General features: G+C 42.2%; 1 protein-coding gene across 3 annotated transcripts in view; it reads left to right on the top strand.

Annotated features, from left to right (window-relative positions):
• The window catches only part of sema5a (sema domain, seven thrombospondin repeats (type 1 and type 1-like), transmembrane domain (TM) and short cytoplasmic domain, (semaphorin) 5A), a 126,420-nt gene extending 114,165 nt beyond the window's left edge, over positions 1-12,255 (top strand). Inside the window, exons 18-23 of one of the 3 annotated variants that reach the window (XR_009676619.1) lie at positions 2,600-2,770; positions 3,046-3,201; positions 5,900-5,944; positions 7,191-7,402; positions 9,461-9,685; positions 10,825-10,961. Coding sequence is in view for 1 of the 3 variants with exons in the window: in XM_061064260.1 (XP_060920243.1) it covers positions 2,600-2,770; positions 3,046-3,201; positions 5,900-5,944; positions 7,191-7,402; positions 10,825-10,944 (704 nt within the window). In the remaining 2 variants the exon portion in view is untranslated. Of the gene's footprint in view, positions 1-2,599; positions 2,771-3,045; positions 3,202-5,899; positions 5,945-7,190; positions 7,403-9,460; positions 9,697-10,824 lie in introns of all 3 variants that reach the window. The other 2 variants (XR_009676618.1, XM_061064260.1) reach the window with 2 other exon arrangements.
• Positions 12,256-14,557: the final 2,302 nt, after the last annotated feature.

The raw sequence follows: 14,557 nt of genomic DNA, 5'->3' as shown, positions 1-14,557 counted from the left end.
CCTGCCTGTGTTTGTCTACAGCGTGCAACGTTCTTTCTCCAAGGATGCTACTGTGCCGACTTTAGCGTCACATCGTCTGCTTGTCGGCTGTTTTCACATAAAGTAACGAGAAACAAGTGCTTTTAAATGTCAGTAATTAAAACGGCTTTGAATCTGGAAAGTAACTAATTAGTTAATAGTTAGTGCAAATAGTAGTGTCGTCGGGGCCAAACAATGCACCATCACATTTTAAGGGGTCTACAAATCTAAGCAATAAACCTAATGTTAGAAATCTCTCACTGTTGGTTAGTGCGCTCGCCCCATGTATGAAGGCCATGGTCCTCCAATCGGGCGGCCCAGGTTCGAATCCAGCCTGTGGCTCCTTTCCCGCATGTCATCCCCCACACTGTCTCTCCCTGATTTCCAGCTCTATCCACTGACCTATCTCTCCATTAAAGGCACAAAAAGCTCAAAAATAAATATAAAAAAAAATATATAAAAAAATAGTAGTGGTGTTACAGTAACATGTAAATTAGTAACGCGATAGTCCCTACACTGGTTATACTGAACACAAACACGATTGGCTCACAACACACAGAGATACGAACATATTCAATAGGAGAAATTGGTCTCGTAGCCAGCTCTTTTTCACACACACACACACACAGATAAATACACACTAATCCACCCAACACTCCATCTCTGTTTTTCCTTGATTACTGGATAAAGAATTAGTGACAAAATGACTTACCAAATTATCAGGAGCCACAAAAGAAATCAGTTGCAGATAAGAGGTGTGACGAAGACCCCAATTTACAGCAGGAATCAGGGACTATCCCTGTGGCGCTCCACTATGTAATTACATCGCTGGGTAATTATGCTGCCAGCTATGGGAGGCCTTATTCTGTTGTGAGAAGCCTTGAGACAATGCGTATTCAACGCTCCTCCAGCGGAAGGAGAAGAGGAAGCTTTCTAATTAAAAGAATGCTCCGTCTGACAAGGGTGGTAAGCTGTCTAAATGGAAATCCAGCGTTTAGTTTGGTGGAAAGCGCACCTGGAATCCTGTGCAGGCACCAAAGCAGGCGCATAGTCACACATGATTATTAATCAAGCGCCCTGGAGAAGGGATTAGGTAGCCAACTAAAAAGTCTGGAATCTGTGTGCCATCTTCCACCACTACGATTTGGCTTCATAGTGGCTGCCACGCTGTGAACAGGCAAAAAGAGACAAGAGGCACGACGGCCATCAATACTATTTTTACAGCTTGTTAATTTATTCAGCGAGCGTGAATGCTATTCAGCTCCTAGCAGCTTGAGCGCTAATAGGGTAAGCTGTTATCAGCTGCGAGCTCAGATGAAGACGCTGGATGGATGTAAGAGCGTCAGATTTGCCTGTAAAGCTGCTACAAGTGTTCCCCTGTGAGTCAAACATCGAGTGAGTGTGCTTTGATTCCCCTGCGCCACATTGCTATGCTAATACATGTAATACACCTATTCTGTTGAGGGTAATAATACCATAGCTACAATATGTTGATGAAAAACTCTGCTCCCTTGTCCCCCAAAGGAACCGACTTAACACAGCCTGAGTAGCAATGAATACTAATGCATACTCAATTAGCACCCCTCTGAAAGTGAGATATTATTTCCAGAAAAGCGTACTGTGCTGCCAGACCGATTGCAATCCTCCGGTGGTTAATCCAGCACTTTTTATAAATGCATTAGTGCACTATGAAGAAGAAGAAGAAAAGGTGTTATGGCTGCCATCCATCTGGTTGGGAAACAAATGAATCTGTGTTTTTTCTTGCGTCTGCGCCCCCAGATGAGACGATCCGTCATGGCGGGCCAGGGATCGACTTATGTGTCACTTTGTGATAGAGAAATTACACTGAGATGACAAAAAGCTTGGGCAACTTCAATTACCAGCACTGTGCTGCCAGCCATCATCAGGTCTTTAAAAGCAATCCTCAAGTGGCTCTGAAGGGGGAATATCTCTCTGCCACGACGGAGTACGTTTTTATCCGGATGATTGGTGAAGCATATTTACCTTTGTTGTGATTCACGGCAAAAAAAAAAAGATTTCCTCCGTTTATTGCTATTTTTTCCTCTTAAATTTCTCTCACTTCTCTTCCTCTATTTATGTCTTCCATTTATGTGTGAATCCAGGTGTTTATAACTGACTGTTGTTTGCCACTTGGCACCGCATGAAAGGACAACAACAGCGGCAGACTGCGATGCTTCATTTATCTTTATTAATCAGAGGACAGAGTGTGGAGTTCAGGGGGGGGGTCGGGCGTTTGGTGTAACAGCTGGGTGAAGCGCATTTCATGTGACTTCAAAACAGCACACATACTCAAATTGCTGTACATTTCTGCATCACAGTTTGCAGTTTGAAATGGTTTTGGAATGGCTTGACGTTGGAGGAAATTTTTGCTTTGAAATGACCCAGAACTAAATCCAGGAAAACAGAACACATTGAAGGGAATAATTTCCTAGAAAACGAAGCGACACGGAAATAAAACGCCAATGCCCTGCTGTCCTGCATCAAGTACACAACTAAAAAATGTTTTGGGTTTTTTTTGTGCATTAACATAAACAATGTGTCACTGATATGCTGTGTTCAGTGGACGGCAGCTGGTCGTGCTGGTCTTCATGGTCCAAGTGTTCAGTGACATGCGGAGGGGGACACTACATGAGGACGCGAACCTGCAGCAACCCCCCACCAGCCTACGGAGGGGACATCTGCCTGGGTCTGCACACTGAGGAGGCGCTTTGCAACACACAATCCTGTCCAGGTACACACACACAAACAAACACACAAACACACACACTTGAACTTAAACTTCAGTGATAAGCAGCTTAGGGCTCTGACTCGGCCACCAATCCATCAAAGGTTCATTGCTTATTTTCTTTAGTCCCTCTCGGCTCCTCAGAACACACTCATGCATAGCTAATTTGCGGCTGAGGGCACTCACACACACACACACACACACACACACACACACACACACACACACACACACACACACCTGACAGGCTGTGAGAGATACACTGTCGTTTCCGTTTTCAGAGAGCTGGTCCAGCTGGTCAGAGTGGTCCCACTGTGACTCCAACGGGGCCCAGATGCGCGTCCGTCACTGCGACGTCCTGTTCCCCACTGGAAACCAGTGCTCAGGAAACAACAGCGAGACCCGGCCATGCTCTCCTGACTCCAATTTTATACCAGGTGATCACACACACACACACACACACACACACACACACACACACACACACACACAAACACACACACACACACACACACACACACACACACACACACACACACACAAACACACACACACACACACACACACACAAACACACACACACATCTTTCCTCCTGAGGAAAAAGTCTTAAGCACTCAAGCATGACTTAACACACAACTCCTGAACACACACTCATATTCTGCATACCACCCACCACCATATGCCCAGAGCAGTAATTTAGTCCATTTCCAAGAATCCTGTGATAATGAAATACGTTATTGATCCCTCTGAGGGAGTCGTCTCCGTGTCAGAGGTCAGGTTCAGCGACAGGGCAGCACTTTTGGAGATGGTTGGGATTTGTGTCTTGCGGAGGGACTCCAGAGTGCGGTAGGTGATTACATGGGGGCGTGAACTCAGGTGCTGCACTTAAGGGCTGTCTCCCTCATCATTCCAACAACCCTGCTACTATATTAGTTTCATTATGAGCCTCGGAGTCTTGTCGGGCAATGCAAAAAGCACTTACACCAGCAGTTTTACTTTTTTTTTTTTTCCCCGGATGTTAGAAGGAAAATGGAGAATGGCTCCTGTATGCTATTTTCTTTACGAGCGTGGTCGCTCAACTGTTTGCTGACATCTGTGTTGAAATGATAGATTCCTCTAATAAGCAAGCATTCTCCTAATGAGAATATCAGCAGTGTTGCGTAGACTGGTCAGTAGCTACAGTATATACCGATACAATACTGAAACAGCAGTTTAAGATCCTTTACAACTTAACAACATTGTATTTCAACTCAGAGCTAGTTAATCCATGATTCATCAGTATGAAAATAAAAACATACATATGACAAGAAGAAGAATCAGGTTTATTGCCAAGAACGCTTACACATTCAAGTCATTTGTCTTGTATGTGTAATCGGATATGTATTTTGTTCAAACAACCCTGTTTAGCGCCTTTGATCACATGCGTGTTCATATTTGTATGTTTCAAGAAAACTTGAAGCTAGAGAGAGTAACACAGATCAGCTTAAACTCTCATAGCCTCAAAGATACGTTTACAAATGTGGATAAATACTAAACAGAGGTTATTTTAACCCAGCCTCTCAAACAAGTGTACTTAGGTATTCATGTTGTCGTCAGCCTTGTAAGTAACAATGTTTATTCAATGTACCACTGTATCCTAGGGAATAATTACCTTGATAGTCAGACATGCTAACAGTTGCAGGTGAAACAGATCAGGGGAAGTATATTAATGTTAAGTTTGGAACTAACCTGGATCCTCTAAACCACAGCACAGGCTCCAGCTGGCTCCTGAGAGGCTTCAGCACTGTTTATATTTTCATCTCACCCTGCATACCAAATCACCAAACTCTAAATTACATCTGGTGATAAGGCCTGAGAGTTGGTGTCTGTCTGTTCATTGTAATGAAACCAATCAGGCTAGGTGAAAGTTAGTAAGTAAAGTGTTTTTATATAGCACCTTTCAGGAGCAGACGTCTCAAAGTGATTCATAATGAAAGACAATAAATGCAGATAAGGACATAATAACAGACAGACGGTTCAAATAAAGGCAAGTCTAAACAAATGGGTCTGCTTTTTCAAAATGTCCGGCAAAAGTGTTATAACCAGACGGACAGCCGGAGACTCAGAAGTGATCTTTTCTTCCAGAAAGCTGAGCTAAATGAAGAGCTGAACAAACTAGTGGTAAAAAAAAAAAATGACACTCTCTTTACTGGTGGTTTAAAAGCTGCAACTTTAAACCCGCGTTTTTTTTTAAGGTGATAATGACTATAAATCCTGATACACTGACAGGTTTGTTCTCCTGTATGTACGACTCACGGCGCCTTCTTTTTGTTTTGATCTATTTGATCTCTTTTTATAAATCTTGCATTGAGAGGCTGAAACCAAAGTCTTAGAGTTGAGTTTCTGAAAGACAATGCTTTTTCTGAAAGACTGAACATTAAGAAACTCCTAAAACCTATAAATACACACACACACACACACATCATTTGTATTGATATCTGCTTAGACAGGCATCTCCCGATTGACAGCCCGTAATGTGAGACAACGCAGAGCATTGATTGCACAAAGATCATTAAAACTCCTCCTTTGAACAAAGAAAAGGTTCATGCTTTTCACTTTGTAGAACTACAAAAACACAACTGCTATAAAGAAGAAAAAAACTGCATTTATTCTAGAAAACGTTATTACCCACGAGGAGAGTCCTTGACTTCTAAAACTTGAGGAATAATTAATTGAGAGAATAAACATTTGATCGAAACACACATTTGTAACCTTTTCTGTATTAATTAGCAGGGTAATAATAATCATGAAGGCCCTTCACAGGTCTGTAAAGAATCACCCATTTACCTTTATACCTTATCATCCATCCCCTTTAATGGGAACAGTATAGTCCATTAAGGTTCATTAGCAGCGTCTTGTACTTCATTTCCTTTAATGAGAGCTGATACTTGTCATAAACTACTCCAGGTGCCACAGCCGTGATTAGCTTTTGGATGTTTTTTACGATAATCTGTATCATATTGAGTGTAGCTTTCATCTCTACTCTCATCTTCTAGGGTACAATTTGTCCCGCTAACAGGGCTGTTTGTCTGCGTTTATGGTTTTTAGCCCTAATTCCGCTGCCTTGTGCCTTTTCTCCCTCTCCCCTTTGTCAGAAGTCTCGATTGCACGCTCAAGCCAGGAGGAGATGCGGTGTGGAGGTAATTTTCAGCACGTGTGTGTGTGTAAGAATGTGTGTGTGTAAGAAAAGTCGGGAGCTTAAGACCTGCTTGTGCTCATGTGCAGCATCTTTTCAGTAAAATGTTTTTCTAATCCTGCTTTAAAGCCAATAAATCCAGTTGTAATATACCCAAAGAAACATGAAAGAAAGATGGTGATCGTATCTGTTGGTGGTCATAAATGCACTGTGTATGAAATGTGTCAAGTTTGGTTGGAAATGCCTCACACTTCCTGAGCCATAAATATCTTTTCCACCTAAAATAAAGCCACGTTACAGGGCAGCAGAGGCGACAAAATCTTTGCTTACGCTGCTGTATTTGTCTATTCAGTAAAACTTTAATCCTGAAAAACCAAAACACTGCAGTTTTCCACAGTGACAGTGGGAGTTTGAGTGCATCAATAAAATCACTTTTAACAGTGTCGTCTTACTGGCCAGCTGCAATAATCCACATATGAGAGTCCATATATGAGAGTGCTCTGAGTTGATAAAAATGCAGATGGAGGGATTGCCTTAAACAGGCAGCTTTAGGAGCCTTTAGCCGACTGAGTTTTGCCCTGTGCACAGGCTACAGATGCTTTTATTATCATTGTTTAGTGTGATGAAAACTATATACAGCCTGAAAGGGAGCTGTGCAGCAAACAGACGGAGCTGCTGGCTACAGAAAATAACTCTTCTTTCCTACGCATTTTTTTTCCCCACAGAGATAAAGGCCAGTCGAAGCCAGGGCCCATGATTAAACAGTTTACATTCAATAAGTACACTGCATTAATTATAATGAAACCAGTTCAGAATTTCAATATATTATAACTGACTTTAAAATAATTGATTCTGAAGAGCACAATGGCGACTCACTTAATGCCTTTTTTTCATTCCCTTTTGCAAATTTTTGAAAGAAAAAATAAGTTTGGCAACTCAGAGCAAACGTGTGCTGTATTATGAGCAGACAGTGACAACATCTAGTGAAAAGTTGCATGTTTTTAAAAGATACAAGCAGCATCTTTTATAAGTGGAATGAAATAGGACCTACTAGCACACATCAAAACGACCAAAACTGCAGAAAAAGAGAAAAAAAAATGAAATCTTGCTTTCCCTCCAAGGTCTCAAGAAGTCTTCTTTCTTGCAGAACACTCCATCATTACCATATCTATGTAGTTTCAATTACCTCTTCCACTTGTGTGAATTGACAGAGAATCACCCCCTTCCTCTCCTCCCTTTCTCTCTCCCAGACTTTAATCTTTTCCACATGATCGCTGTGGGGCTCAGCAGCTCCATCCTCGGCTGTCTAGTCACCCTGCTGGTCTACTCGTACTGCCAGCGCTACCAGCAGCAGGCGCACGACGCCACTGTCATCCACCCCATCTCAGCCGCTCCGCTCAACACCAGCATCACCAACCACATCAACAAACTGGACAAATACGACTCGGTGGAAGCCATCAAGGTCTGTGGACAGGTTTTTGGACGGGGGTTAGCTGCAGGTCACACTTGACAGATGTCAGATGTGTAGAGTTTGTAACATTTCTTAACTATTCAGTTTGATCAAGTGATGCCACACTCTGACTCCCGAGCCAATGAGCAACGGTTTGCCTCTTCCTCCAGTGTCAGGCTTGATTAAACGCACTTCTTTCTGCATGACTCTCACTGTCACACCGCCTCCTGTCCTGTGCTGACACTCTGCAGTCGTGTAACAGATAGGCAGTTGTGCTTACATCTTCTCTCCGTGTGTGTCTCAGTGTGTGACTTTGTTCTGTGTCAGTGGTCATACACTGCTTTCTCATAACATACTAATGCAATTACTTATCGGTGCGTGGGTAGGTAATCAGCGAGGACGCTCTGCATCTGCACATTTCCCTGCTCAGACAGGTCCTTTCTGTCATTATTGCATCCTAAATCGCAGCCAGTCGGCTGTTCCAGCTCCTCTCCTGGTACAAACAGCCTCTTATCCCTCTGATACATCAGGCCTTCAGTGCCAGATTGAGCTGCTGATTAGTGCTCGTCCGCAGACACTCATCGCTCCAGCTGGGCTTTTTTCAAGGGTTTCTAGTGCTCTGTATTAAGGAGCGTTTCGACCACTTGGACACCTTGTCCATTCTTCTTTTTTTTTTTGCTCTAAAAAAGGAGATTCAAAAGCAATGAATGTGGTAACATGATGTTATGCCAATGAAGAACTGGACTCTAATGTGTGTTTGATTTCTACTTTGAAAGATAGCCTTGACACTTCCCAGCCCTCTGGTAAAAAAAACCTGGTACCTATTTGTTCTCCTGCTCGTAAGCAGCTACTGAGTATTAAAGAAGCAATGGGATATTGATTCAAAGATTGATTTAATTTTTAAAAAAAAGAAAGAAAGACTTCTCCTTTCTAATTGGCTGCCAAATTTTATTTGCAGTTACTATTGTAGCCAGATTACCAAGCAACTGTTAGCTTAGTGTGTTGTTTCCTTCTGAATGACTTCTTAAAGATTCAAGCTGACTCGTTTTACTGCAGATAATGTGGCATGTGCACCTTTTAATCCTTGGAGAAGAAATAGAAGCTCTGTTTTTGTATAACAATGTAGAGCTGGATGATCATAGTATTATAAACACACTACTAAAAAGACTGAGGTAGAAGAACTTACTGCATCTGTCAGACGTAACTAATAATGATCTGTTAAGGAGAGATGTTCATCAGACATTCAAATGGGAATTATTCAAGTTGTACGCTAAATTTCAAACTCACCTCAGGATTGACGTCGGTTGATTTAACAGTAGCGCTGAATAAACTACATTTTCCATTGTTTTTCATAACTCTGTTCTTTCAGACGAAGTCTTCAACATCAGCTATATGTTATATAAACTAAGTGGATACCTGTGTGTCTGTTTGCAAAACAACTACACAGATATGACGGTCTTCTTTTTTCTTTTTTGTTAAAACTGCCACAGAGAGAATCGCAGAGCTTTGAGCCTGGAGCAAATGTCTCTAAATGTAATTTCATTTCTGGGATAAAGGTGTGAGGAGCGTTCATCTGTCATACAATTAGAGTCAGGAGTGTAGAGCGTAACTCAGTTAGTTCTATTGTAGATAGAGGCGGATATGAATATAGACAGTCCGTGTGAAAATAGGAAAGTAGCTGCATGACAAATGAACACGGTCTTTCCAAAAAGCTCATTCTTCCTCTAACCCTCACTCACTGAAGTTTGGATGTCAGGGTGAATTTTCAAACATTAAAATAGGTCCTTTGAGTGTAATGAAGAGCATCTGATGCCATATTTTGATGTTTTTTGGCTTTAATCCTGATGTTGATGACTCATTAGTCATGATGATTATGCACAGTGTATCATAGATACTGTTTTCTGGCCAACAGGAGTATTAACAGCAGTCTGCTATATGAAAACAAGCCTAATTCAACATGTATCTGTTGTTTCATGTATAGTTTACACATTTCCAGGCTTCGTGTTAGACAGTATATGGCCTCAGGGTTTTTGTGAGGATGACTCTTGCCCCTTCCTCTCCCCCTTGCAGCCAGACGTGTCGGTACTCTTGCCCTTGGACGACCCCGCCATGCACCAGCCTCTCTCTGCTAACATGGGGGTGTCCATGCGCGGCCTGGAGATTTTCTACTAACCACTGACCTCTGATCTCAGCAACATACCCCCCAGCAACTCTTTGACCCAAACCACTACTACTACTACTACTTCTTCCTCTTCCCCACCGTGCCCTGCCCGTCCACCTCCTGTGGCACTTCATGTGTGTGGCAGGTTGGCTAACAGACTGTAGTTTCTCTGCTCAGACCCCTTCATCCGTCCATCACGACATCCCCCCCTTCTCCCTCCCAGCTTGTGAGAAGGCAGTGTATCCCTCCTTTTTTGGTGCCTCCATTAGCATGTTTTTTTTCCATGTTGTTCTTTTGTCTTCTTAAATGGTTTTATTTGTTGCATTTAGAAAGAATATTGTCTTTTATTGTGCTCTTCTGTTCCCTCTCTGTCACTAATGCCACTCCATACTTGAGCAAATTGTGTTTACCGCACCAAAAACACAAATGTAATCATTCTTCGGCTAATTAAAGACGTTTAAGGCTAAAAGACAGAGTCGATGATGCTTACAAGCGTTGTAGCACAGCTATTAAAAGCAGCCATGGGGCCACCTGCAGAGACACATAACCATCTCAGGGGCTGCGGGAGTGTTGATTGCATTCTCATTGAGTGCAAATCACATGATGGGAAAGAAGCTAAATATACACGTTTTCTGTCCAGCGCGCTCATTCCCTTTCAGCGTCAGTCGGAAAACATCCATCAACTGCAAATGCAGCATCATCAAGTGTTCAATTACAGCGCCCTGAGGGACTCCCAGCACACATATTCCCTGCAACAGACGGGATATGAACGCATCAATTTGCCAAATTGCTGATGTTGTATTGAGCACCACATCAGAAGCTCATTCCATGTTTACTATGTCAAGCAGGGACAGAGAAGACGCCCCCATGGCTCTTCCTTATTGTTTAACAGAAAAACGGCCCCCCTTTTGATCGATTTTTATGACTAAGATTGTCCTGGAGGAGCAGCAATCCAAGGGCCATAAAAACTGCTGATGCTGGGTATTAGCGTTGACAGAGGTGGACATATGGAAGCGCATCAAAATAATTCAGCCCTGTGGTGGCTTATCACTTCCCTAGCCTGTTTGCAAATGCTTTGACCTTGCTCTGTGAAATGTATGTTTCATTCACAGAGCAGTGTCCCATTGATTTGCAATGCTTGTTTTCACTTTTTGGGGGGTTTGTATGTATTTGCTTTTTACACTGCCATCTGGGCTGAATAAACACTTGATCCATGTGTTGCAAACAAGTCCAAGCTGACTCCTTTCTCCTCCTCTCCATTTTTCATCCATAGGCCTTCAACAAAAACAATCTGATTCTGGAGGAAAGAAATAAGTACTTCAATCCACAGCTTGCCGGGAAGACCTACACCAATGCATACTTCACCGACCTCAACACCTACGATGACTATTAGCTCTCAGTTCAGCAGTACACACTCCGTAACACAGCGGGGATTCCAGCACCATCATCCATATGACTGTATTCTTTTTTCTGCTTTATTGAGATTCTTGGCACAGTGCGTGTCACACTTGGAGACTCTATGGCAGCTTGTATGTAATGAAAACAGACACACAGTGTTGCTTATGGAGGGAAACGCCCACTCTCTCTCAGGTGCCTTGGGGTACACGTGGAAAGCTCAATTTCTGACTCTCGCTGAGAAAATGACAAACTGGATTTCCAATTGTGGACTTAAAAAAGGGAAAAATAAGAACTGAACTCAAAGAGACTGTGGGACATGTGATCCCTTTTAACTTTCCTGTGACGCCTCTAAAAAAAGATTATGTATTTGTAATGATGGGAAATAACCACAAAACCGCTTTGCATGACTTCATCTGATGTGTTTTCTCTGCCGTTATGTTTCATTTTGCATGATTTATGGCATTCCAGGGTTCAGGGACTCGAAAAGAAGTGCTTCTTTTTTAGCTTGTCTTAGGTTCAGGACTGGATTTGGAAAGACATCAAATCAAATGTCTGTTGGGAAGCCTGGTGGCTTTTACTATTTACAGCTGCCAAAATCTCCAGATAGATCAATATCCACACCCAGTCCTTGAATCAGGATGTAGATATTTAAAGTTCATGGTCCATTCTGTCCAACTCTTTTTTTTACATCATGCTATCAGCTTGGGTATTTTCCAGATATTGAACTTTCATTGCAAATTTATCTTGTTTTTTCTTGTTTTGTTTTTTCTTCTGTTTTGTTTTCAAGGTGCTTTTGTTTTGTACAGGAGGTTAAGTTTGGAGCCTATGTCTGTAGTTTTTTTCTTTTAATACATTTATTCAGTGTCTCAAGTGTTAAAAGAATGAAACATTTCTGTTTAAAAAAAAAAAAAAACTTTGTGCATTCTGAAAAGTTATCATATCAGCCTGCATCAAGTTCAGTCTTTGTCACCGTACTTTTTATATTTTTTGTAACAAAAAAAAAATAATGTTTTTGAATTTTGATAGTGTTCGCTATCCCTTTGGCTTCTGAGTTAAAGATGTATTTGTGGGCGCAGGATGTTAATGGCATTTACTGTACAGATGGAGCAAACACTATTCTCCTGAACCCCAACTGGAGCGCTACACATATACTACTAGATGAAATCCATTCATTGATTTGAAATATTCCTGTTCACAGTGTATAACCAAATATTAGGTTATTCAGTGGTTCAGTTGCAACTAACTCTTTTTACATGTTTGCTTGTGTTACTGTGCATAAATTAAAAACTGCTTCGTACACAACAGACTTGACAGTGTGAGTTAAACAGACGTCTCATTTGTAAAACCTTTCATCTCGTGTATTTTACTTTCTCCGCAGCCCGCATGCAAGCTTGTAAACATTGCTGAGTGAACACTGATACATTTGTGAGATACTTCCATTCAGTGGGGTTTCATCTGACAACTTTGGAGACTTTGATCTTCCTCCATCAAAATACTGTTAAAAACGGAGCACCATAAGAACCCCAGCACTTCATAAATCCCTCAAAACCAGTGGAGCAAACCCCCTCCACCTGTTTTTTAAAGGAGTCTTCAGCAAGGCCCTGCAGTGACAAATGGCAAGTGCAGAATTGGAAGGATACCTGAAGGGTACAAATCGCACGAGGCAGCAGGGTAAAGGTTGAGAGGGGAGGGGGGGGGGGGGGGGGTCTAAATTCTAAACTCTAATCTGTATGATGGGGTGTAACAGCACACACGGTGCTGTTCTCCATCAACCTTCAACCTGACGTCCCATCTGTGTACAGAGGGTAATGGAGGGGGTGTTATTAATCACCCCGCTGTTTGGTTGGTCGAAGGGGGGAAGAAGGGGAGGGGGTGCTGATGCAGGTGAATGTGCAGCTCAGAGCTGTGCGGCTCCTGAGAATCAAGTTCTTTGGCTCGAGTTCATTCTAACTAGCTGAAAAAGCAGACACAAATTTACACATAAAGGATCCAAGAGGACAGTGTGTATGTGTGTGTGCAAGTGTTATGCAGATAGAAATGTTTTGAAGGTTGGAAAAGTGTTGATATCGGCTGCAAAGAGGAACATTTCCCTCCCTGGCAACTGTGGAAGTGTAGAGGTGTCTCAAACTTATCTTTATTCTGTGGAGTTTTAAAACAGCAAAGTGAGAGCTGTGCAGGTCACAGTCAGGCAGACACATGTGACATTCCAGTGTGACAGCACGGCCAAGGACAATAAATGACTTTCCCAAAGTGGCATTTAGGGACTGCTAAAGGTCTCAGCTAAAGGTCACAAGAGCATGGTTTCTGCATGTCAGAGAAAGCAGCTGTGAGTGCCTGCATGTGCATAAAGAAGTCAAAGTGTCATGAGATGTGACTCGCAGGAAGAGATCGACCGAAGACCCGCATTATGTTTATGTATGTTCACGTCAAAGGGTTTCATGAATTCTGCAACAGCAATTATTTCAGGCAACCACTTTGTTAGAGGCTGAAATACATCAAGACTTATTGGATAGGTTTTTCAAACGTGATGTTACCCTGAGAGACAAATCTCTTCTTATTTCTAGCACGTCCAACAGGTCAATCACTCCCCCCGAATAGTGACACATTTTAATGCATCGATTAGTACATCACTTGGGAAATACATTCATGGCTCCCTGATCCTCTTACCTTTCTAACAACACCACGACAAGAAGGAAATTAGCGTTGTCTAATGACAGAAACAATTGGACCAATTTTTTTTTTAAAACATTTATGTTCCACTTGAGATTAGAATGAAACACAACCACCCTCAGGTGTTTCTGGTTGTCAGTTTATTCAGGTTATTAAGATTTATTAGGGGCTTTTTTGCCATTATTTATTATACAGGACAGTGGATAGATCAGGAAACTGGGGAGAGAGAGTGGGGAAAGGAGCCGCAGGTCAGACCCGAACCAGTGTCCCCCGCCTGGAGGACTATGGCCTTCGCACATGGGGCGCGACCTAACCATTGGGCCATCTGCGCCCCTACTCATAGACTGTATAAAATATAGACATAGTCTCTGTGACATCACCCATTGAATTCTCAAGAGGTGATTTGAAGCCCAACAACGGTGGCTGCCAATTTGGAAATGTAGACTCCAAAGAACTTTAAGTAATCTAGAAACAAGCAAAAAAGGTGAAGCTGAGCTGGGATTCAAGGCTCCTGGCAAACAGCTATAAGGAGCCAACTGTCAGTCAAATCAGCCATGCCCCTAATATTACAAAACTATGCATAACTCTTAGCCTTAATATAATCTAAACTGTTTTTTCCTGCTTAAGGGGCATGGGACCTTATGAGGATTCTATGGTTTTTTGAAGCCAGCCTCAAAGTGGACACTCGAGGGACTGCAGTCTTTTGTACTTCCGCATTGGCTTCATTATTCAACGCCCAGAGGCTGCTCCATGGTTTGACTCTGGGCTCATTAGATTAATAAGCATGATGAACTTAGATCATGGACATGGCAAACTTTACACCGTAAAAAACATTAAATATACTAAAGCTAACTACACCACTTACTGAGCATGGACGTGAAAACTCATAAAACTCATAAAAATAGTTTTATGTTTTTGTTTCTTTTAAACTGTTCATA

Source organism: Labrus mixtus, chromosome 19 (assembly GCF_963584025.1).
Source record: "Labrus mixtus chromosome 19, fLabMix1.1, whole genome shotgun sequence".
Classification (NCBI taxonomy): Eukaryota; Metazoa; Chordata; class Actinopteri; order Labriformes; family Labridae; genus Labrus; species Labrus mixtus.
This window is presented reverse-complemented; position numbering and strand designations above follow the sequence as displayed.